This window comes from Salvelinus namaycush, chromosome 10, assembly GCF_016432855.1.
Source record: "Salvelinus namaycush isolate Seneca chromosome 10, SaNama_1.0, whole genome shotgun sequence".
NCBI lineage: Eukaryota > Metazoa > Chordata > Actinopteri > Salmoniformes > Salmonidae > Salvelinus > Salvelinus namaycush.
This window is the reverse complement of record NC_052316.1, coordinates 20,762,730-20,786,717: the sequence shown is the minus strand read 5'-3', so window position 1 is coordinate 20,786,717 and position 23,988 is coordinate 20,762,730. Positions and strand designations below refer to the sequence as shown.

Sequence of the window (23,988 nt, the reverse complement as noted above, 5' to 3'; positions counted from 1 at the left end):
AACATTGTCTACATTATTAAAATGCATCCAAATGCTACTGTGCTTCCGACTCATTTTCCAGCTGTTGTTTTCACAGCTGTCCTTCCTCTCTCTCCTCGGCTGCTAAGTGTGTGACTGTGAGTGAGTTGGCTCGGCATCTTTGCTTGACAATGGGTGTCTGATTTACAGGAACAACAGGTGAGGCTGTTCGTCTGCTCAGACTGTCAGAACGAATTTGTGCGCTTGAGCATTTAGGCCTATCTTATTTTATAAATTTTTTCGTTCTTTGAATTACCTAATTCTATTCATTTAAATCTTTTGATTATTCATATCTTAATCTTTAAATATTTTTATAAATAGATTTGGCTCTTCTGGTATGTGAGCCGGCTCCCAACGTTCACCTACAAGAGCCGGCTCTTAGAGCCGACTCGTTCGCGAACGACCCCTCACTACTACGTGTACTGTAGTATAATTGTAGCAAAGCTTGCTGTAATCATGCTGTTAAATAGTACCGCTCTAGCCAGCAGCACACATGGCGCCAAATTGCACACATGCTGACTAACTTGTCATTTGTTTGATAACTTGTATAACAGTAGCTAGCTACAAAAGCCAACTGTAGCTATGCTTGTAGTTACAATTACTATTAGATTGGGTGGTAATGAGCTGTTATCAGTTTATTTTACTATTGTGGTTGTATTCAGTAACTTGCTAGTCAAACATCAGATATAGGCATGTGTAGCTAAGTAAATTCTCCAGGGTATGTTAGCTAGTATGCTAGTATGGCATTTAGCTAGTATGCTGTTAGCTAGCATCGCGCTATTTAGCATGGTGTTAGCTAGCATAGTGTTAGTTAGGACACGTGGCCGAATTTGCACATGTGCTGGTTAGTTAAAGTGTGTTTAGTTAGCATGGCGCTAGATAGCCCGTGGTCGGAATTGCAAATGTGCTGATAAAAGCTGCTTGTTGGCTAGTTTGGAAATAGTTTGACAACCTGCATAACAGTACAAAGGAAAGATGTTTGCTAGCCATGCTTCTAATTAGTATTGCGTTTGAAAACCCTTATTTTTTCCAAAATATATGATTTAAAAACCTAGCTAAGAATATTCTAATGATTAATTAGCCTAATCTTGCAAGTAGTAATGTTAGCATATATTTTGTTATTTTACAATTGTTAGTTTGGGTGTAATGAGATGTTATGTTAAACAAACCATGTTATAAAAATGAACTTTGCAGTTAGTAAACAGGTTTACCTAGACAGCACTTAAATCTTGAATTTATCAATTTCAGAATAATGTTAATAATTAACATACAACTAAAGTGAAAAAAAAATATTTACGTAAACATTCTTTTTTAGATTCTTGGAAATCCAAAAGCATTCATCCGTCAATGGATGAAGTGGAACCGTAAGTACTGCAGATTTGACACATCAAATCAATACATCCTTATTAGACATTACAAATTGAAGCATGGACAGTATGCAAGACCTGTCCATTACCATGAATCCATCAAGACTGTCCGTGCACCTTTTAAAACAGAAATAGCACTCAAGAAGCATTTGACTCAACATCGAATAAATGTTCATGAAACAGTTACTGCTTGTATAAAATGTGACCTTTGTAACTTTTCTGAGCCCTGTAATGTTAAGCAGTACTTTTCTCATTTGAGAAGAAATTTCAACAATAAGGATTATATGCAAGAAGAGATTCAGAAAATAGGTCCTGACTGGGTAACTGTTGATGCAGCAATGATGACTACTTTCTCATTAAGAAGAAAGGAGATTGTGGAAGATGAGCCCCTTGTGATTGACATCAAATTTAGATGGCCAGCGCTGTTCAGACAGATAAGTGCTTATTTAAAATCTGCAAAAGATCCAATAAGATTTTCTGTGATTGTTGAAATTAATAATAGACACAGTTTCTCATACTTCAAGAGCTTGTCTCCCTTCAGACTTTTGTGCATTTTGAGATGAAGGTGATTAGAGGACACAAGGAACTACATAAGTTATTAATGTAATATTCTTTCCAAAAATGTATTCCTTTTATCTGTAGTGCTCTAAGGCTGGGTGTAAAAATCATAACTCTGACTGTTTATAGGTCACACAAATGCAGGGTTCTATACAGTGTAAGCGTTTCACTCATTTTCTGAAGTCTTGGCTATAAACCATTATGGCTATAAACCATTGTTGTTTTCAAAGTATTTCTGTCATTTAGTTTCATAGATTGACTTGAATCCCTTAACTTTATTTAACAATGAGGGCAGTGGCAGTCACAGGCTGTCATAGATACATTTGAAATGATCCCAACTGAGACTTAGCTAGTTTATGTTTCCATGTTTCCTAGCTATGTATATTTGAAATCACATGCTTCCAGGTTTTTCAGTGCTAGTTTCAGTTTAAACTGCAAGATATATTTCCCCCAAATCAGTATAAGTACTGTAGCTCCATTACCATGGTAACCCTAAATCACTACATTAAATGTTATGGTTTTTTAACAAGTGTTTTTTTGAGTTTTGTAGCAATGTAATTGCCTATTTTGCTTGATGGCCTTAGTGCCCTGGCTGATTGTTTTGGTGCACTGGCAGATTAGGCACCCCCTTGTCCCTAAAATTCCTTCCCTGGTATGTTATGATCTTCAAACAGGTTGCTCTGGAGTTCATGAGACTGGTGTCTGTGGACCTCAAGAAGACATTTTATGAAGGCCTGGACAGTCATCTTTCCAAGCTCCTTGAATTCTTCCGGGCCAAGAGTGGTGGAGGGATGGAGCTAAAACACCTGATGGACAGTCTTGACAAAGACGTAGGTTAGATTATATTGATATTAAAGTCTTCTGTACAGTTATTACCTACGTTCTGGTGTATTGATAATTGCTACTTTTTTAAATACACATCAATATTGGGGATGAGACCTTATCATTGAAAACCACATTAATAATGTCGTAAAACTGTAAATTGTGCTTTTGTTGTTAGAGTTCCAATCAAAGGAAGAGAGAGGCTGTGCTCCGAAGCTTGCCATACTTCCTGCGAGAAGACCCTACCAATTTTTTGAAGACATGTGAGGTATACAACCGTACAACATAACATTATGCTTTCTCCCAGAGAGTGAAATTTCCTATGAATCATGATGCACTGTAACGTTCAATGGAGTCAAGTTGAATGTCTGTCACCATCTGAAGTGATTATAACACACAGGCCAAATCAAATGTGAACCAACTACACTATATAAGGACATCTCTTTTAGCAATGTTTTATTTGTTCTACTTCTACTCAACCTTTCTCCCTTGCTAGACATTCAGTTGAGAATTCTGATTTAGCATGCTTTTTGTCCAGAAGAAACTAAATCTTTATCTTGGACTGCAAAGCAAAAATCAGGACCATGCATTAAACACAATACTAGGTTTGGGTGATAATACCTAACTACCATGTAAACAACTATTGATAGCTGTTGTCGATGGTTGTGAAATGTAAGTATGCTCAAGTTTTACCATATTTGAACGTATCACACATCCCTGGTGTATGGCAGCACACAACACTGCACTGCCCTTAGTGATACTGTATGTCAAATTCCCTATTGTTAGACAATTAACAGAATTAAAGTGGCACTGTGAGGAATTCCAAATTCTATACAAAAGCTGTAAAAACAATATTTCTTGTTTATATAATATAAAAAGTTTTTTGTTTTTTTTTAAATTAATTTTTTTTTTAATTTTGTTTTTTTTTAAATATAAAAAGCAATTTTGATAGAACAATTAATCCCTACACCATGCAGTGCTGACTTTGGCATTTGAACAGGAATTGCAATCAGTTTTGCTTCAACATTGCTCGTCAGTGGGCTCGCGCCGGTCCATCTTCAATATAAACTTTGTATTTTAGGCTGTGCTTTTGTCTAACAAATGAATTGCTTATTGTAGGGAATCATTGTTCTATCGAAATAACTTTATATAGTTTTAAAATATCTAGAAATATAGTTTACAGCTTTTGTAAACTGGTCATTTAAAAATAAAGTAGTAGAGGTGGAATTATACACAGTGCACCTTTAATATAATGAATGTTGTAGAAAGAGCTTGTTGCCAAAACAGCACTGAATGATAGATGAGGCTTTACATGGTTTTCCCCCTAATTTTCAGTGTTGGATGACCATGGCCCTTCGCGGCTCTATAGAGGACAATCAATTGTTTTTTACAAATGGAAAAAGAACAGACCATGTTTTACCTCAACTAAGAATGCATTCTATCTAGACCTGGGAGCAATCATGGTTGACTGACGTGCTTAAGGACCATGCTTGTTTACTGGCACAATGCTCTTGACCACTAGGCTACCTGCCACCCCACTTGCCTGCATCAATAAGCAATAGTACATTTGCAGACAGTGTCACAGAAAAATTGTATTGGAGGATGTTTTGTAGGGCAGTGCCTCTAATCTTTGCCTATTTTTTGTTCTGTTTTTCAGAAGACAACTGATTCTGAAGAAGTCACCGCGGAGTGAAAATCGGTATCCTTGTCGTTGTGGATGGAGCTGCAGCAGATGACCCAATGCCAGCTGACAATGTGGACGTTGCCCTTGTGATAGAAGAGCAGGAGATCATACATGAGCTTCACAATGTCCAAAATGCCTTTGCCACTTTGATTGGGCTTCTTTATTGTCTGAACATGGATTACCCAAGGTACACTTTCGAGGTAGTTCAGAAAATATTGTTGAAGATTGGTGCAGAAAACTGTACAGCAAAAGAGCATGGGCTGAAGAACCGTCTTCTTTGTTAAGACAACTATTTGCTGTGTTTTTGTTTCACTCGCAGTAGTTTAGTTAATTCCTCAGACAATGATGCTGTTATTTGCCTAAATCTTACAAATCTCAGTTTTGGAGACTTAGGTTAACCTATTTTTACGTGTGACCTTCAGTCTACAAAACTACAACCGTCTTTTGTTAGAGACCATTGATTTGCTATCATCTCTTCCCATTAACTACAGTGCATTCTGAAAATGTTTACAGCATGTTAGAATTTTTTTGCACACTCGACACCAACTTGTCTTAGAAACCATTCTGAAGGTTGTCTTCGATCAGTGTTTGAATTTTTATTTACCGTGCCATAAAACCATGTTTCAATGGTGCCATTTACAAATATGTATGGGTTTATTGGACAGAAGATTTAAAAAAAAATGTTTGACAAAACATTTATGTTTAGAAAAAAAAAATCTTAGCTGATTGGTTAAAAGACCAATTAGTGACAGCAGAATTTGGCTGCCCGTTTAAATGCACCCAAAGACATGCATCTAAAAATATGCATTGTTAGATATTTTTTTTAATGACAATCAAAATGCATTCTAGGGAACAATACATTGTTGCAAATGTATTCGTTTGTTAATACAATGTAATAAATGTTCTGAAATACATGATAGGACTATTTAGTTGTCATTACAATCTAGATGGAATTAATTGATTTCAATGTAAGTTGTTGAATCGATCAATGTACTCTTGATAGTAAATCAATCATTGTAAATATAAAGTCATTGTAAAATGGAGATAAGCTTTACTAAATCTGAACTTTGTTAAACTGTACATCCTGGTTTATATTAAGTTTAAAAAAAATATACGTCAATGTCATGTTGTTGAGTTAGAACAGTGGTTCTCAAGCTCGTCTGTTATGTCATGTTACTGCACCTGTACATAGCCCATCTATAATTTAGCCCAAACAACTACCTCTCCCCCTACTGTATTTATTTATTTATTTATTTTGCTCCTTTGCACCCCATTATATCTATCTTTATTTTGCACATTCTTCCACTGCAAATCTACCATTCCAGTGTTTTACTTGCTATATTGTATTTACTTCGCCACCATGGCCTTTTTTTTGCCTTTACCTCCCTTATCTCACCTCATTTGCTCACATTGTATATACTTATTTTTTTCTACTGTATTATTGACTGTATGTTTGTTTTACTCCATGTGTAACTCTGTGTTGTTGTTTGTGTCGACCTGCTTTGCTTTATCTTGGCCAGGTCGCAATTGTAAATGAGAACTTGTTCACAACTTGCCTACCTGGTTAAATAAAGGTGAAATAAAATATGTATAAATAAAAATAGTATAGTTATTTATTTATGTGTGTCCTGCTTGACTTGCTCGTAGCCACAGTGTAGGACAACCAGCCAAACAGGTTGAGAACTCTGTTACAATAACTCAATATGAAGTAGGCTTGACTTAAGTGCATGTTGATTGAACAAGGATCGTAAATGGTTAACTCTTAAATGTGGCTTTAGATAATTCACACTTTAATGTTGTTCAACTTTTATTTCCAGTTATCTGGTTACATGGCCTTGTTCAAGCTCAGAGTACATTACATGTCACCTTATCCTATCTTAGACAATTTTGTTATGTAGACTTTAAATGTAGTTATCGTAACTGTGTTACTAGTTATGATAACTTTATTCAAAGTTGACATAACAAAATAGGAAAAAGATTCAACTCAGAATAGTACGTTATAATGGCAAATGGTTAACTCTTTTATACATTCAAGTAACTGGCTTTAGTTCAGATAACTCTAGCTTTAAGTTTGTTTCAACTTGTTATTTCCAGTCATCTAGTTGCGTGGCCCTTTTCAAGCTCAGAGTACTTCACATTTCACGGTTGGCAGTCACGTGCAGAAACCAAAGCTAATGATGAATAAAGAATAATGTAAATCATGCTTTTTTGACTTTTTTGTATAGCCGTATATAAGAAAAGTAACAGGACTGCCCTGGGGGAGCTCCCGACCGACGTGTACTATGGTATATTAAGTTTGTTGGAACCTCTCTAGCTTGCTGATAATAAAGAATGATTCATTTAATATTGACTTCTGGTGTCCCTGGTGTTGAATTTCCACCACAATTTGGTGTCACAAAGAAGATGATTGATTCTGCCTGCGGAGCTTTACAGTGAGGGTCTGCGAGGAAAACTGTTAGCAAATTTTATAAAGCGTGAGGGAAATTCCCATCTGACCAAAAGACAATGAGGACATGCCCAGACCAGACCCTTACTGTGAGCTGCCCAGGAGGAGACACATCATCCTCGAACAACTGAGAGACACAGCGACTGAATTTTAGTAAGTCAATTTAAATTAATTTGCATTTAAAAAAAATATATATATAGTCTTGACAAGAAGGCTAGAACTAGTCTTAGGAGAAGGCTAGAGCGAGAGCAAAAAGGTACCATGGAAAAACCCGCTGACAACCATCTGTAGGCATTCATTTGAAGCGTCTACGTGGTCTGGAGCCACTACTAATAGCACCAGGTGTTATTGAGCATGTTGTGCTATTTTATATGTATAGCAAGTAGCGGCAAGAGAACCGTTGAACATACATACTGTATGGTGCATAGGAAGTAACGACAAGAGAATCATTGAAGATGCACATGGAGTAATAAGGGAGATTACTGAGTGTGTTCGGGAATAGTACTAAGTGAATGTGGATGTGAGAGTTGTGGAAAGGACATGTTAAACTGATTGAAATTGGGATAATAAGCAGATAAAAATGTGGATATCCAACTTGTAAAATCATTGCAGTAGAATGTTAACTGGTGACTGAGTTTATCAGGAAGTGTATAGGAGATGTTGTACCCACCCATCAAACAGTTACACCTATGCTTCATTGCACAATTTCATTTAAGGATTCTGGCAATGACATTTCAGCTGGAGCTTTTGTCGTGAGTGGTATGTTAATGACAGATCGGTATCTCAATGCATTTTTTGTCTAAATTAACATACATTTTGCAGTGTGTAGACCTCCACAATCAACCTGATACCCCAAATAAACAATTTTGTACAAGCCCGGCACTCATTCTTTTGCCGTTTCTTCATTTTCTTCTTCAGATAGTATTTCAGTTCGTCCTCCCAATGGCACATGTTCAAAGTGGATGGCCCTTGAAGATTTACAACATTATATAGGGATTCTATATGTGAAGATATTAATGGAGAGAGTACTATTCCCGAATATGCTGTGTAAATAGAACACTCATGTAAATATTTAAACCCCTGTAAGAATAGAACACTAGAGTAAAAGAGGAATCAAGGCACTGCGCCTTCTTCACCACACTGTGTGTGGGTGGACCATTTCAGTTTGTCAGTGATGTGTACGCCGAGGAACTTGAAGCTTTCCACCATCTCCACTGCGGTCTCGTTGATGTGGATAGGGGGGTGCTCCCTCTGCTGTTTCATTAAGTCCACGATCATCTCCTTTTGTTTTGTTGACGTTGAGTGAGAGGTTATTTTCCTGGAACCACACTCCCAGAGCCCTCACCTCCTCCCTGTAGGCGGTCTCGTCATTGTTGGTAATCAAGCCTACTACTGTTATGTCATCTGCAAACTTGATGATTGAGTTGGAGGCGTGTTTGGCCACGCAGTCATGGGTGAACAGGGAGTACAGGAGGGGACTGAGCACGCACCCTTGTGGCGCCCCAGTGTTGAGGATCAGCAAAGTGGAAATGTTGTTTCCTACCTTCACCAGCTGGGGACAGCCCGTCAGGAAGTCCAGGACCCAGTTGCACAGGGCAGGGTTCAGTCCCAGGGCCTCGAGCTTAATGATGAGCTTGGAGCGTACACTGGTGTTGAATGCTGAGCTATAGTCAATGAACAGCATTCTTACATATGTATTTCTCTTGTCTAGATGGGATAGGGCAGTGTGGAGTGTGATGGCGATTGCATTGTCTGTGGATCTATTGGGGCGGTAAGCAAATGGAAGTGGGTCTAGGGTGACAGGTGAGGTAGAGGTAATGTGATCCTTGACTAGTCTCTCAAAGCACTTAATGATGACAGAAGTGAGTGCCACGGGGCAATAGTCATTTAGTTCAGTTACCTTTGGTTTCTTGGGCACATGAACAATGGTGGCCAACTTGAAGCATGTGGGGACAGCAGACTGGGATAGGGAGAGATTGAATATGTCTGTAAACACACCAGCCAGCTGGTCCAGCTGGTCTTGGAGGGAAAAATGACACTAATTGTATTGTGCCATATTCCCAGTCACCTTGCCATGGTTAACTGCGATGGTTCGTGCTTTCAGTTTTACGTGAATGCTGCCATCTATCCATGGTTTCTGGTTAGTGTAGGTTTTAATAGTCACAGTGAGTACAACATCTCCTATACACTTCCTGATAAACTCAGTCACCAAATCAGTGTATTCGTCAATGTTATTCTCGGAAGCTACCCGGAACATATCCCAGTCCGCGCGATCAAAACAATCTTGAAGCGTTGATTCCGATTGGGCAGACCAGCGTTGAATAGTCCTTAGCATGGGTACTTCCTGTTTGAGCTTCTATATGAAGGGAGGAGCAAAATGGAGTCGTGGTCAGATCTGCCGAAAGGAGGGTGGGGGAGGTTCTTATATGCATCCCGGAAGTTGGAGTAACAGTGGTCAAGTGTTTTGGCAGCGCGAGTACTACAGTCAATATAGAACTTCAGCATCCTTTTTCTCAAATTTGATTTGTTAAATTCTCCAGCTACAATAAATGCAGCCTTAGGATATGTGGTTTCCAGTTTGCAAAAAGTCCAGCGGAGTTCTTTGAGGGCTGTCGAGGTATCAGCTTGAGGGGGGATATACACAGCCGTGGCTATAACCGATGAGAATTATTTTGGGAGATAATACGGTCGGCATTTGATTGTGAGGTATTCTAGATCCGGTGAACAAAAGGACTTGAGTTCCTGTATGTTATCACAATTACACCATGAGTCGTTAATCATGAAACACGCCCTTCTTCTCAAAGAGATATTTATTTCGGTCTGTGCGATGAACTGAGAATCCAGCTGGCTGGACCGATTCGGACAGTATATCCCGAGAGAGCCATGTTTCCGTGAAGCAGAGTATGTTACAATCCCTGATGTCTCATTGGAAGGAAATCCTCGCCCTGAGCTCGTCAACTTTATTATCCAGAGACTGAACATTAGCGAGTAATATACTCGGAAGCGGTGGGTGGTGTGCGCGCCTCCTAAATCGGACTAGAAGATCACTCCGAGTACCTCTCCATCGCCGGCGTTGTTTTGGGTCTGTCACGGATCCCTCCAGTACTGCTGCTCATTCCGTTCACCAGCTCCGGAGGTCTACGTCACCGGCCTTCTAGGTGTCACTGAACTGGATTCATTACCAACAACCCCGGACTGTCTTGTCTCATTACGCACACCTGGTTCCCATTCCCCCTGATTAGTATGTGTATATATGTGCCCTCCGTTCCCCTTTGTCCTTATCGGTTATTGTTACCATGCCCGTTGGTCTTGTGAGCACCTGTGCTGTTGTATCGGCTTCCATGCTACGTGTTATTGTGCACTTGTTTTACGGGTCTCGTCCCGTGTATTAATTAGAGGTTTGCACCTCGCATCTTGTTTGGGTGGAGAAAATAAAACCCATATTACATATTCCTGCACTTGTCTCCTATCATTATACAACTTGACAGGGTCGGCTTCTGGAATCAGTTCAGTTGCCCTGGGGGGTGCGAACAAAGGATCTGCTTCGGGAAAGTCGTATTCCTGGTCGTGATGCTGGTAGTGCTGGTGAGTTACCGCCACTCTGATATCCAATAGTTCTTCCCGACTGTTTTATTATTATTTAAAAAATTCTGGGCTAACAATGTAAGAAATAATACCTAAAAAAAAAATACTGCCAAGTTTCCTAAGAGCAAGAAGCGAGGCAGCCCCCTGTCGGCGCCAATTTCACTTATGGATATGCTTGTAATCGTTAAGGACTGGGGAGTTTTCAGGATAAAACATTTACAGAATGGAGCTAAGCACAGGCAGAATCCTAGAGGAAAACCAGGTTCAGTCTGCATTCCACCAGACAATGGGAATTCACCTTTCAGCAAGACAATAACCTAAAACATAAGGCCAAATCTACACTGGAATTGCTTACCAAGATGACAGTGAATGTTCCTGAGTGCCCAATTTACAGTTTTGACGTAAATCTACGGAAAGACTTGAACATGGTTGTTTATCAATGATCAACAACCAATTTGACAGAGCTTGAAGAATTTTGAAAAGAATCATAGGCAAATGTTACACAATTCAGGTGCGACTGGACTGACTCACATCGCTACCAAAGGTGATTCTAACATGTATTGACTAAGGAGGTTGAATACTTGTTTAATCAAGATAGTGTTTAATGTTTCATGAATGTTTTACAAATGTAAGATTTTTTTTCTCCACTTTGACATTAAAGAGTATTTTGTATAAATCTTTGACAAAAAATGTAATCCATTTTAATCCCACTTTGTAACACAACAAAATGTGGAAGAGTAAAGGGTTGTGAATACTTTCTGAAGGCACTGTATTTTCTCTCCCTCACACCCTCATCTCTCTCTCATTCTCTTGTCCCTATTTGACCTTAATCTTCCCTCAGGACTTATAAATGGCATAGCCCCATTCTCCACCAGACCTCCCAGACTATCACCTTCGGTGGTGCTATGCCTACAGATTCCCTCTCCATAGAGTAAGAGTGAGTGAGAGGAATATCGAGTGGCGCCATCCAATTCTGTGTTCCATTTGGAGACCAGGCTCTGAGGAGGTTGCTGCAGAATGCCAAATGAAGTGTGTGTCTCTGTCTGTGACAGTGACAAACTGCCCTCAGCCCCTTGAGTGGCTTTGCCCTCTCTTTGTGTCCCATGTCCTGTCCCCTCCACAGCAGGCAAGGGTGCCAGTGTGCCCACCTGTGCCAGCCCTGCCAGCTGATAAATCGGGCATCTTGCATAAATAACAACCCCTGATAAGTCAGTTAGAGTATGAGCAGTCAATCAAGTTGTCAGTGAATCTGGCATCATCTGCTTCAGCCTACTGCATGTTAAATAACGTTATTAGAATATTTGAAATATTAATGCTAATGTGTCTGGAAGCCAGAGAGACCTGGTGCACCTCTTCATTCTGTCCCTGCCTGGTATCTATATGCAGAAGCAGTAGTATGGTGCCTCTGGTGCAAGAGAGAGGTGCATTCTGGGATGGCTTAAAAAGGGGCTATGGAGTGAGTCAGACATCAATGGATCTGGCCATTGAAATAGTGCACAGTAGTGAGATGAGAGTTCGCTACCCATCTAATGAATAATGAATGTGTGCTGTACCGATGAGGCAAACAGTCACACAGGATGAGGAACACTAGGTTACTTGACACTTTCAACTTGACAAATTCAACTTTACAATAGTTTCTGCTATGTCACCAGCCACTGTGTAGACCCTTTGGCACAATTTAAGAACACTTCCACAGCAAATAATCACCCATCAATGTGAAACCTGACTGATTTATATAGAATTTGTACTCTGCAAAATCTATACTTTATAGTGCCCCTGTGGCGCAAAGTATCTACTGTCATTGAACAAAGGAACTGAATATAAGTCACCGCATTTATATTCTGAGTCTATGGCCTCTCTCATGATCTCTCCTGTGTAATATATTCAGTCAGACCAACCATAGCGGGCGGCCTTGACCACTCTTCTTTACTGCTTTTTTCTCCTCCTCTGCTCTCATTCTCTCTCCAATCATGTGCATTGAATAGATATGAGGTGAATTTAAGCCTGTAGCGAAGTAATCTGGTTTGACCCTACTTGGCCAATTAACATGTAATAAGAACACTTAATATCATTCAAAGACATATACACATGTGCACCCCCCACCACCTCCATCCCCCTCGCCCCAGCTGCATAGATAAAGGGAGGAGGGAGATGTAAAAGGGTGTGAGAACAAAATGGATTAGAGACTCGATGGAAAGAAATTATTGGATACTGCGAGAAAATGGAGCAAAGGGACATTATAGGAAAAGGATTGAATAAGAAAAAAATATGGGAAAGAACGTAGGAGGACAAGAAAAAATAGATTCTAATATGATGTGGCGAGGCAGAGGGCACTAGCCTTTCTAATCTGACAAGCAGAGCCAATTTCCATGATTAATTATGCTGCTGAGCGCTGAGCTGATCTATGAAATTCTTATTAAATACCTGACAGTTGCAAGCTTGGTGGAGGCCACGTGTCAGCACAGGGCCAACACACGTATTTACTGTAGCATTCGCCATTAGCTTTCTCTCTGTGTGTCTTTCCCTGTCTTGTTCTCCTTCTTTCTCTCTGTGTGTCTTTCCCTGTCTTGTTCTCCTTCTTTCTCTCTGTGTGTCTTTCCCTGTCTTGTTCTCCTTCTTTCTCTCTGCTCCGCCCCTACTTCTCTCTCTCCCGCTATCTCTGTCCCTCTTCTCCTCCCTCTCTTTCTACACTATTCTCCCCCTTTACTTCATCATCTCATTCCTCATACAATTTTTTATTCACAGTGATTTTCTCAAGAGTGCCACTATGGTCCAATGATTGGCAGGTGTGGATACTGGTGGCAGGTGGCAGTTTCTTTTTGCACTATGATGTGGGGGTTTCAACAGTAAGCCGGCAGTTATCACTACACCATCGGAAAGCCCTGAGGTTGGGGGGGTTGGATCTTGTATGGAGAGCAACTGGAGACCTAAACGGTCAGCCGGACTTCAACTCACCACATCTCTCCAGCAAGCAGTATCTCTCCTATCCTATTCTCTGGCCAGCCACAAGGTGTTGATGAGCTGTCATCACATCTTTATTAACACTTCTGGGGCTGGATTCACAAGGCTTTTTTTGTAATGATAAATGAGACTTTCATGAAGCACTCCAAGGCCTTTCCAATGTGTTGGACTACTGACAGTCGCATATCCCCAGCAGTAGGCAGTGACAAAAATCTAAAATGTCTCAACTTTCTGACAAATAACTAAACATCAGAGAGATATTTCATGTAGGTAATGCTAACGTACTGATGCATGATTGAGCGTATGAGCAGATGGACTGGAAGAAGTATCCTCAGAACCAATCCCAGACATAAAGGGTACAAGGCTGCTAATAATACACTGCAGAGCAGGGCCAAGTCTTGCTTTTAGAGCAGCACCATGTCACAGTAACCCAGATAAACACCTTTAGAATCTGTCACTTAGAAATGTTCTGACAAGCTTATGAAAACATTCCAGAGTGGCTACACCTTTTTTTACAATTACGAATCTGATCCTTTTGTCACATACATCCACCTATTGTCACATACATCCACTCTTATAGACATAGTGACACTTTCATAAACATGTCTTCACTATTAGATGACACATACCTATGTTTCCGTCAGTACAGTAATCAGCTCTTGCTGTACCACTCTTTAGGATGAATATGTATGAACTTTCCAATTTGTAAGTCGCTCTGGATAAGAGCGTCTGCTAAATGACTTAAATGTAAATGTAAATGTTAACTGATCTAAATGCTCACCTCAGAGGCAGAACAAAGTCAACGACTCCCTAGTCAAGGACTCCACTAGGTCATCTGTGAAACAGGCTCTAGTCCATATTAGGAAGAAAGGTTTAATATCTATATTATTGATCAGCCCATATGGCTGCCGATCAATCTTATCTGGTCTCTATACAGGCAGACTGACCATCAGTGAGAGAAGATACGGTAGGAGTCTAAAAGAGTGTGTGTGTGTCCTGAATGAGGTCACTACTGTAAGTAACATCAAGAATGGAACACATCAGACGTCCTCCTTCTATGAGAAAAATATTAAATCTGAACATAGTGCGGGGGGAGGAAAACATTCCATGCAGGTAGCTCACTGTAGATACTGCAGTAGAAAATCCAAAGAGCTAAATCTACAAGAAAAAGTTTATGGAAAACCTAACTTAATAACTTTGTTAGCATGATAATCAAATTACTCTATAGAATAACCAACATTTAAAACCATTTTTCCAAAATAATATACAATCAGAGCTATCTCAGCATGAGAGAACCCTGTAGTTGTTGGTTAGTTGCTTCCGTGCTTCTGACTGGTGCTAGACAAAACGTTCCCCTTTCTGTTCCTTGATGGGAAATAATGATTCAAATTATGAACTTTTCAAATTATATGCCTGCTGCTGGTCAAATCAGTCTTCCCTCGGTACAGTCTTTGATTGTCTGGCCACCCACATAGCTATCCCCTGACAACAGTGATTGCCAGACGAAACAAAATATTTTCTGCTCCTTACTTTGTTTATCATCACCACTGTTTCCACAGTGAGACACAATGCCTTCACATTTCCAGTAGGACAGTAAGACATAGTAACACAAAGCGTGATAGGGGTTATTATGAGTGAGGAGAACTGATCTCACCTCTACAGACATTGCCGTTATCCGGCTCAAAGCCAGCCTTGCAGGTGCAGCTCCCGATGGGAACCATCCACTCCCCATCTCCATTGCAGTACAGCTTGATCGGCACGTCCACCTCCTCTGAGTTAGCGATGCACGTGCCTCTGGCGATGACCAGTGAGGTGCTCTCGGCACCCGTCATCGTCTCTGGGAAGATGGCGAAATTCTGCACCACGCTGGGGCATTTCTTATGGAAGACACGTACTGACAGCAGGGACATGCAGGCCCCGTAGTCCTGGAAGGCCAAGTAGAACCCATTACGGGAGAGAGGACCAAAGCTCCGCACCTCCGTGTTGACCTTCATCAATCGTCCGCCGAAGTCCACTTGGGAGAAACTCTCGTCGGCCGCGATGGTGTCCACCTTCAGGTAGGGAGCTTCCATCCAGAAGGAGGTTCCCTTGGTGGTGGCGATGACCGAGTCTGTCTCGTAGTAGTAGAGGTTGAAAGTCTCCTTACAGGAGCCGGGGACACTAGGGATGGAGCTGCAGTCACGTACGGTGAAACGCATCTCCACATAGACACGCTGAGCCCCTCGTCTGTCGATGAAGGTGGTGAGGAGCCAGTTGTTCTGGCTGGGCTCGAACACGTTACACACCTGGTAGGTCCTGATGGTGTTGAGGTTCTCATCATAGCCACTCACCTCCTCCCACTGTGGAGAACAGACACACAACAAGTTAGAGCAAGGCTTCAATCAATCAGCACGTCCGTCCAAGTCATGGAGAGAGAGATTAGTGCGAGTGCGAGAGACCGAGAGTATGGCCCTGCATATGTTTTCCCTCCATTTCCCAGTGTATTAATATACCTCTCTGAACGCTGGTATTGGCTGTTAGCGGCCCACAATCCACTCAGACACAGCCAGTCTACCACAGATAAGTGGCCCAACTGAAATCAATCTTGCGCAGGCATGACTGAGCAAGGCCTCACCACATTAGGACATTTGGTGCATTACAGACGCAGGATTATACAAGGTATTGAATTAAAGCCTTAGAGAAACGATGGCCCATCGCATCAGAACGAGCTGCCTAGCTAATGGAGTCAGCATTTAAAGCAGTACACACACGTTAGGGGGCTGTGAGCCAGCCATAAAGCACTGATAGGCCTTAAACACAGTCAATGCTTTCCCTACACCATTAATTCACACATTACCAATTATGTGACGGACCAGGATCACTGCTACTGTGCATTAACACCACTGGTAAATTCTTCGTAATCATAACAGAAATGTTTGTGTGTTTTGTGTGTGCATGTGTGTGTATGTTTACGTGTGCCTGTTTGATGTATATGTGCAATATTATGATGTACTGTACTAATGGTATGACGTTGAAACGGCCACTTCTCCACAGGAGAATTACCATGGACCAAGAGAGGGCACACTGGATGTGGATTGGCCATAGCAGCCCACAGTCTGGCAGATGATGGAATGCATGAATACAGAAACACTAGTGGAGAGTACCCTACACACCATCATCCCTGAGAGCTATTGTTTTATCCAACTATCCAGGCCTTCTTTAGGGAGGTGAGATAGATACACCGTCATGTGTGTGTGTATGAGCAATAGACGAGGGTTGTGTGAAACAGGAGGTAACGTGGTGAGTTGTGGCTACTGGGGAGCACTGAAGCGGTGCATTGTGGGAGATCCTGTTGAAACAGCGGCCAGGAAGAGGACTAGATCACAGAGAGCTGAGATGATTAATGAGTTTACGGAGAGCCCTGACACAAATTAAACCGTATCTTTTTTTCTCAGTGTCTCTCCTTCGCTCTGCCCCTCTTCCCTGGGATGACCATTCATCAGAATTAGAGCGACCTGTCCCTTTCAACACCAAGCAGACATTAATACAGCCAGGTTCCAGCCATAGAGAGCGAGAGAGGGGTAGGGGTGCTCAGCGCAGCTAGAGCCAAGCTAAGGGGACACTCCATGTCTCCACCATCCACAGATGACCTATTTTCACAGCATTCCAGACTAATGTCTGACTATGTGTCTGACAGCAACATTAATTTCAAGTGCTGTGCCACAACAACTGTGCCAAGCACCCACTGTCCTGACAATGTTCCACACACAGGTGTTCGGAGACGCTAGATAGCTAATTAGAACAGGTGTTTGCATCTCTTCCTTAAGCTGTGTCATTGAAATATAGCCATGTGGGAATTGTGTTATGAAGGTGTGTAATATTAAGACTGTTTTGATTGAGTGATGTTTTTTCGTTTCTTAATGCGTCTTCATGGGTCATACCCTGTGTGGAGATCCTGATGGTTTGTCGGGACGGATGGTGTGTTATGTAACGGGTTAGGAGAACTAACGTACCAGATTAGGAGAATTAACGTAGCAGGATAGGAGAATTAACGTAGCAGGTTAGGATAATTAACTGTGAAAGGCGGTACCTATTCACTGACGAAATCCTAGGAATGAGACACAGAGACGTGACAAAAAGAAGGAAACTGTATTGGGAGTTCTTCCTCCAACTCTCCCCGGGACCGTATAAAAAAAATAACCGTTGGTACCAAACGCCAATCCAACATGTCACGTTCCTGACCTTGTTTTCCTTTTGTATAGTTGTGTTTAGTGGGTCAGGACGTGAGCTGGGTGGGTAGTCTGTGTTGTTTGTTCTATGTTAAGTGTCAGGTTTAATTGACCTTGTATGGCTCTCAATCAGAGGCAGGTGTTTTACGTTTTCCTCTGATTGAGAACCATATATAGGTAGGTTGTTTCACATTGTTTGTTGTGGGTGGTTGTCTTCCGTGTCTGTGTATGTTGCACCACACGGGACTGTTTCGGTTTGTCGTTCGTGTATGTAGTCTGTTTGTGCGTTCTTCGTATATTGTAAGTTCTCAAGTCCAGGTCTGTCTACATCGTTTATTTGTTTTGTAGGTTGTTGAAGTGTTTTCGTGTTTTCGTCTATCATTTAAATAAATCAGTATGTCAAACTATCACGCTGCGCATTGGTCCTCTGATCCTTCTCGCCTCTCCTCGTCTGAGGAGGAGGACGAAGTAGACTATCGTTACACAACAGCTTGAGCCGAACCTATAACAGGGAGTCCTACTTTCCTGGAATTCACCATAGTCTCCGGCTCATAACCACTATCGCTAGTCAAATCAAACATTTTTTATTGCAACGTCCCTTATGAAAAAAGATTGCAGTCAGAGTGCAGTATAACTGTGGTATACTGCAGTATACTGTAACTGCAGTTACAGTGCAATATAATTGCAGTTATGGTGCAGTATTACTGCATTTTTACTGCAGTTTCAAAACTGCAATATTTTTTAGGATGTAGCTAAATATTACGCGCTAGGACAGACGATTTTTTCGCGCTACATGCTTCAGCACTCCGTAGTCCCATTCTGTGAGCTTGTGTGGCCTACCACTTCACGACTGAGCCATTGTTGCTCCTAGACATTTCCACTTCACAATTACAGCACTTACAGTTGACCGGGGTAACTCTAGCAGGACAGAAATTTGACAAACTGACTTGTTGGAAAGGTGGCATCCTACTGTATGACTGTGCCACATTGAAAGTCAGTGAGCTCTTCAGTAAGGCCATTCTAATGACAATGTTTGTCTATGGAGATTGCATGGCTGTGTGCTTGATATTATACACCTGTCAGCAACGGGTGTGGCTGAACTAGCCGAATCCACAAATCTTAAGGGGTGTCCACATATTTCTGTATATATAGTGTATCTACCCCCATCACTCCAGTATCCCTGCACATTGTAAATATGTTATTGGAACTGACCCTGTATATAGTAGCCTACTTACTTCCTGTGTTCTTCATATTTCTTTTTATTTCTCAGTTTTTTTCCAGTGTTACATTGTTATTAATTATTGTATTGTTGGGATTTGAGTTTGCAAGAAAGGCATTTCACAGTACTTGTGCATGTGACATTAAAACTTGAAACAACTTAAAATGGTTTATGCCAGGTTAGGGCAGGTCCTTTTAGAATGCCATTCTCCTCATTCATAAAAAGCTACTTGTGTAGGTATATAGCTCTGCCACTTAGAGGCGTGAGTTTATAGGCGATTTGCCCTATTTTTGAGGTGCTTTTGCCTTTGTCCTTGGTAATATTTAGAGCTGAGAAATTAACCGAAATATCAGTTATTTTTCGATTTTTAAATAACTAATTAAATGATGTCAGTTCAATTATTTGAATTCCATTTTGTTCGTTTTTTTTGTTCTCCTGTGTGCTCGATGCTCAGTTTCTGTAGAGATTAATCAGATCAAGCCGATCAGTATGATGTATTAGGGACTTGTGGTTTCCAACAGGCCAATATTCTACATAGTTTAGTGCAGAAAATGTGGTAATTAACTACAATGACCATAACCCATTGCGCACCCGCTTACCTGTCTGGTCTGTGTGGAGCAGACATGGAGACCTCGTCGACAGAGACAAGAGAGAACGCGCGAGAGGGATAGAAAGCAGATGCTTTGCGAGGTATCTCTACCTGAAAATACATGATCTAAAGTGACTGATAGCCATAAAAGTCATAAAAGTATGCCTTAGGAGCAGCTCTATAGAGATGAGATGATGACTTGGAATGAAATAACAGTCATCAAATATAACAAATATTTTATTAAAGTAAAGTAATCTATCAACACTAGTAATATTGCATGTTTTTTTTAAATTGTCAACAACTATTTGTAATATTTTTTGCAATTTTATAAATAGGCTACATCTCTGGATCCAGTCTTCTCCATTACCTGCACTGTAAATAAATACCACCTATTTTTGCACCTGATCTAGGCTATACAGACTGATTAAGTGCTCCGGAACCTCCTTACTAGGCTGTCGGGTCCACTATCTTTAACAGAAGCCCAAACAGAAAGCAGAGTGTCCATTGGGATTCTAACAACAGCCTGTCATGTCCTTGTCGTGAGCGTCCCAGCAAACCCAATCAGTGGTGATGATTAAGTTAGGCTGTTTCCCATCTGGCTATATTACAGTGGGGCAAAAAAGTATTTAGTCAGCCACCAATTGTGCAAGTTCTCCCACTTAAAAAGATGAGAGAGGCCTGTAATCTTCATCATAGGTACACTTCAACTATGAGAAAAAAAATGAGAAAAAAAAATCCAGAAAATCACATTGTAGGATTTTTTATGAATTTATTTGCAAATTATGGTGGAAAATAAGTATTTGGTCAATAACAAAAGTTTATCTCAATACTTTGTTATATACCCTTTGTTGGCAATGACAGAGGTCAAACGTTTTCTGTAAGTTTTCACAAGGTTTTCACACACTGTTGCTGGTATTTTGGCCAGTTCCTCCATGCAGATCTCCTCTAGAGCAGTGATGTTTTGGGGCTGTTGCTGGGCAACACGGACTTTCAACTCCCTCCAAAGATTTTCTATGGGGTTGAGATCTGGAGACTGGCTAGGCCACTCCAGGACCTTGAAATGCTTCTTACGAAGCCACTCCTTCGTTGCCCGGGCGGTGTGTTTGGGATCATTGTCATGCTGAAAGACCCAGCCACGTTTCATCTTCAATGCCCTTGCTGATGGAAGGAGGTTTTCACTCAAAATCTCACGATACATGGCCCCATTCATTCTTTCCTTTACACGGATCAGTCGTCCTGGTCCCTTTGCAGAAAAACAGCCCCAAAGCATGATGTTTCCACCCCCATGCTTCACAGTAGGTATGGTGTTCTTTGGATGCAACTCAGCATTCTTTGTCCTCCAAACACGACGAGTTGAGTTTTTACCAAAAAGTTCTATTTTGGTTTCATCTGACCATATGACATTCTCCCAATCTTCTTCTGGATAATCCAAATGCTCTCTAGCAAACTTCATACGGGCCTGGACATGTACTGGCTTAAGCAGGGGGACACGTCTGGCACTGCAGGATTTGAGTCCCTGGCGGCGTAGTGTGTTACTGATGGTAGGCTTTGTTACTTTGGTCCCAGCTCTCTGCAGGTCATTTACTAGGTCCCCCCGTGTGGTTCTGGGATTTTTGCTCACCGTTCTTGTGATCATTTTGACCCCACGGGGTGAGATCTTGCGTGGAGCCCCAGATCGAGGGAGATTATCAGTGGTCTTGTATGTCTTCCATTTCCTAATAATTGCTCCCACAGTTGATTTCTTCAAACCAAGCTGCTTACCTATTGCAGATTCAGTCTTCCCAGCCTGGTGCAGGTCTACAATTTTGTTTCTGGTGTCCTTTGACAGATCTTTGGTCTTGGCCATAGTGGAGTTTGGAGTGTGACTGTTTGAGGTTGTGGACAGGTGTCTTTTATACTGATAACAAGTTCAAACAGGTGCCATTAATACAGGTAACGAGTGGAGGACAGAGGAGCCTCTTAAAGAAGACGTTACAGGTCTGTGAGAGCCAGAAATCGTGCTTGTTTGTAGGTGACCAAATACTTATTTTCCACCATAATTTACAAATAAATTCATAAGAAATCCTACAATGTGATTTTCTGGATTTTTTTTTCTCATTTTGTCTGTCATAGTTGAAGTGTACCTATGATGAAAATTACAGGCCTCTCTCATCTTTTGTGGGAGAACTTGGGAGAACCTGCACAATTGGTGGCTGACTAAATACTTTTTTGCCCCACTGTATGTATTATGTTTATGTAACACCGCCTTGCTATTTTATTATCCCCATCACCTCTTAGCCAAGCAGGCAAGTAGGTAAAGAGAGAGTGGGGGTGGATGGATGAATGTTCTTCTGAGAGAGAACAAAGCAGCTCTGGGAACAGATGCAGTGTCTGTCTCTCTCTCTGTTTTTGTGTGTGTGTGTGTGTGTGTGTGTGTGTGTGTGTGTGTGTGTGTGTGTGTGTGTGTGTGTGTGTGTGTGTGTGTGTGTGTGTGTGTGTGTGTGTGTGTGTGTGTGTGTGTGTGTGTGTGTGTGTGTGTGTGTGTTTCCATATCATTTCAGCAAGCCATGACACCAGCCATATCAGATTTCTTTTAAATCGTTTCTGTAGTTAGAATGAGATAAGATTAGCATTCCTGCAACATTATTTTGTTGAAACATAATTTGATCTCAGATTTTAATTTATAGGATTCATATAATGTTCAATTAATACAGTACCTAACATCCAATTTGGACAAAACGTTTTTTTTTAACAATGAGTAAGACATGAGGAATACAAAGAAATGGTCAATAACCACCCACAGACCCCCACAATCTACACCAATCCCACCCTAACAACAAATATAAAGTAGAAGTTCTCTATCGTCCTCCATCAGCACCGGCCTGTACCCTACCTGCACTAAGCTCTCTCCTGGCCCCTTACACTAAGTCTGAATTTGTCCTGCTAGGTGACCTAAACTGGGACATGCTTAAACCACCTGACCAAGACCTAAAGCAATGGGACTCCCTCAATCTTCCTCAGATTATTACCAATCCCACAAGGTACGACTCTAAACACCCAGAAAAGGCTACTCTCCTCGATGTTATCCTCACAAATAATACTGATAGGTATCAGACTGGTGTTTTCTGTAATGACCTGAGTAATCACTGTTTTACAGCCTGTGTTCGTAATGGCTGCTCAATGAAACGACCTGTCCTGATTTGTCATAGATGCTTGCTAAAAAACTTTAATGAGCAAGCCTTCCTTCATGAACTGGCCTCTGTAAAATGGTCTAGAATCAGCTTGAGGGGGTGGATGTCGGAGACACTTGGACCTTTAAAAAAATATATTTAACAAATATGCCCCCATAAAGAAAATGAGAATTAAGAACAAGTTCAGCCCCTAGTTCGACCGTGATCTTGCAGAGTTACTCCACCTCAAGAATTTCATTTGGCGAAAGGCTCGGTACACGCATGCTCAGGCTGACTGGCCAAAGTTAGTTACTTTAAGGAGCAGTTCTCTCTCTGTGGGTCGCATCCCAAGAAGTTCTGGAAAACGGTTAAAGACCTGGAGAATAAACCCTCCTCCTCACAGCTGCACATATCCCTTAATGTGATAAGAAGCACATGGCAGAGCTCTTTAAATCACCACTTTATTAAGTCAGGATTCCTATTTGACTCAACCATGCCTCCTTGCCCATCCAACATTTCCTCATCTCCCACTCCTTCCAATGCGACTAGCCCCAATGCTCCTCCCTCTTTTTCCCCTGCCCCGCTACAAAGTTTCTCCCTACAGGCGGTCACTGAGTCCGATGTGCTAAAGGAGCTCCTTAAACTTGACCCCAAAAAAACATCTGGTTCAGATGGTTTAGACCCTTTCTTCTTTAAGGTTGCTGCCCCTATCATCACCAAGCCTATCTCTGAACTTTTTAACCTGTCTCTCCTCTCTGGGGAGGTGCTCATTGCTTGGAAGCCAGCCACGGTTCGTCCTTTATTTAAAGGGGGGAGATCAAGCTGATCCTAACTGTTACAGGCCTTTTTCTATTTTGCCCAGTTTATCAAAAAAAGTTTTGGAAAAACTTGTCAATAATCAACTGACTGCCTTTCTTGATGTCTATAGCATTATCTCTGGTATGCAATCTGGTTTCCGCTCAGGTTATGGATGTGTCACTGCAACCTTAAAGGTCCTCAATGATGTCACCATTGCCCTTGTTTCTAAGCAATGTTGTGATGCTATTTTTATTGACTTGGCCAAAGCTTTTGATACGGTAGACAATTCCATTCTTGTGGGCCCGCTAAGGAATATTGGTGTCTCTGAGGGGTCTTTGGCCTGGTTTGCTAACTACCTCTCTCAAAGTGAGCAGTGTATAATGTCAGAACATCTGCTATCTCAGCCACTGCCTGTCATCAAGGGAGTACCCCAAGGCTCAATACTAGGCCCCATGCTCTTCACAATTTACATCAACAAAATAGCTCAGGCAGTAGGAAGCTCTCTCATCCATTTATATGCAGATACAGTCTTATACTCAGCTGGCCCCTCCCCAGATTTTGTGTTAAACACTCTACAACAAAGC

The 23,988-nt window shown here is 41.3% G+C and overlaps 1 protein-coding gene across 1 annotated transcript in view; it reads right to left on the bottom strand.

The window, feature by feature from the left end:
- Window positions 1-23,988, bottom strand: part of LOC120055210 (ephrin type-B receptor 1-B-like) — a 229,249-nt gene that overhangs the window by 126,118 nt on the left and 79,143 nt on the right. Inside the window, exon 4 of the mRNA XM_039003131.1 lies at window positions 15,096-15,780. Coding sequence (XP_038859059.1) covers window positions 15,096-15,780 — 685 coding nt within the window. The remainder of the gene's footprint in view (window positions 1-15,095; window positions 15,781-23,988) is intronic.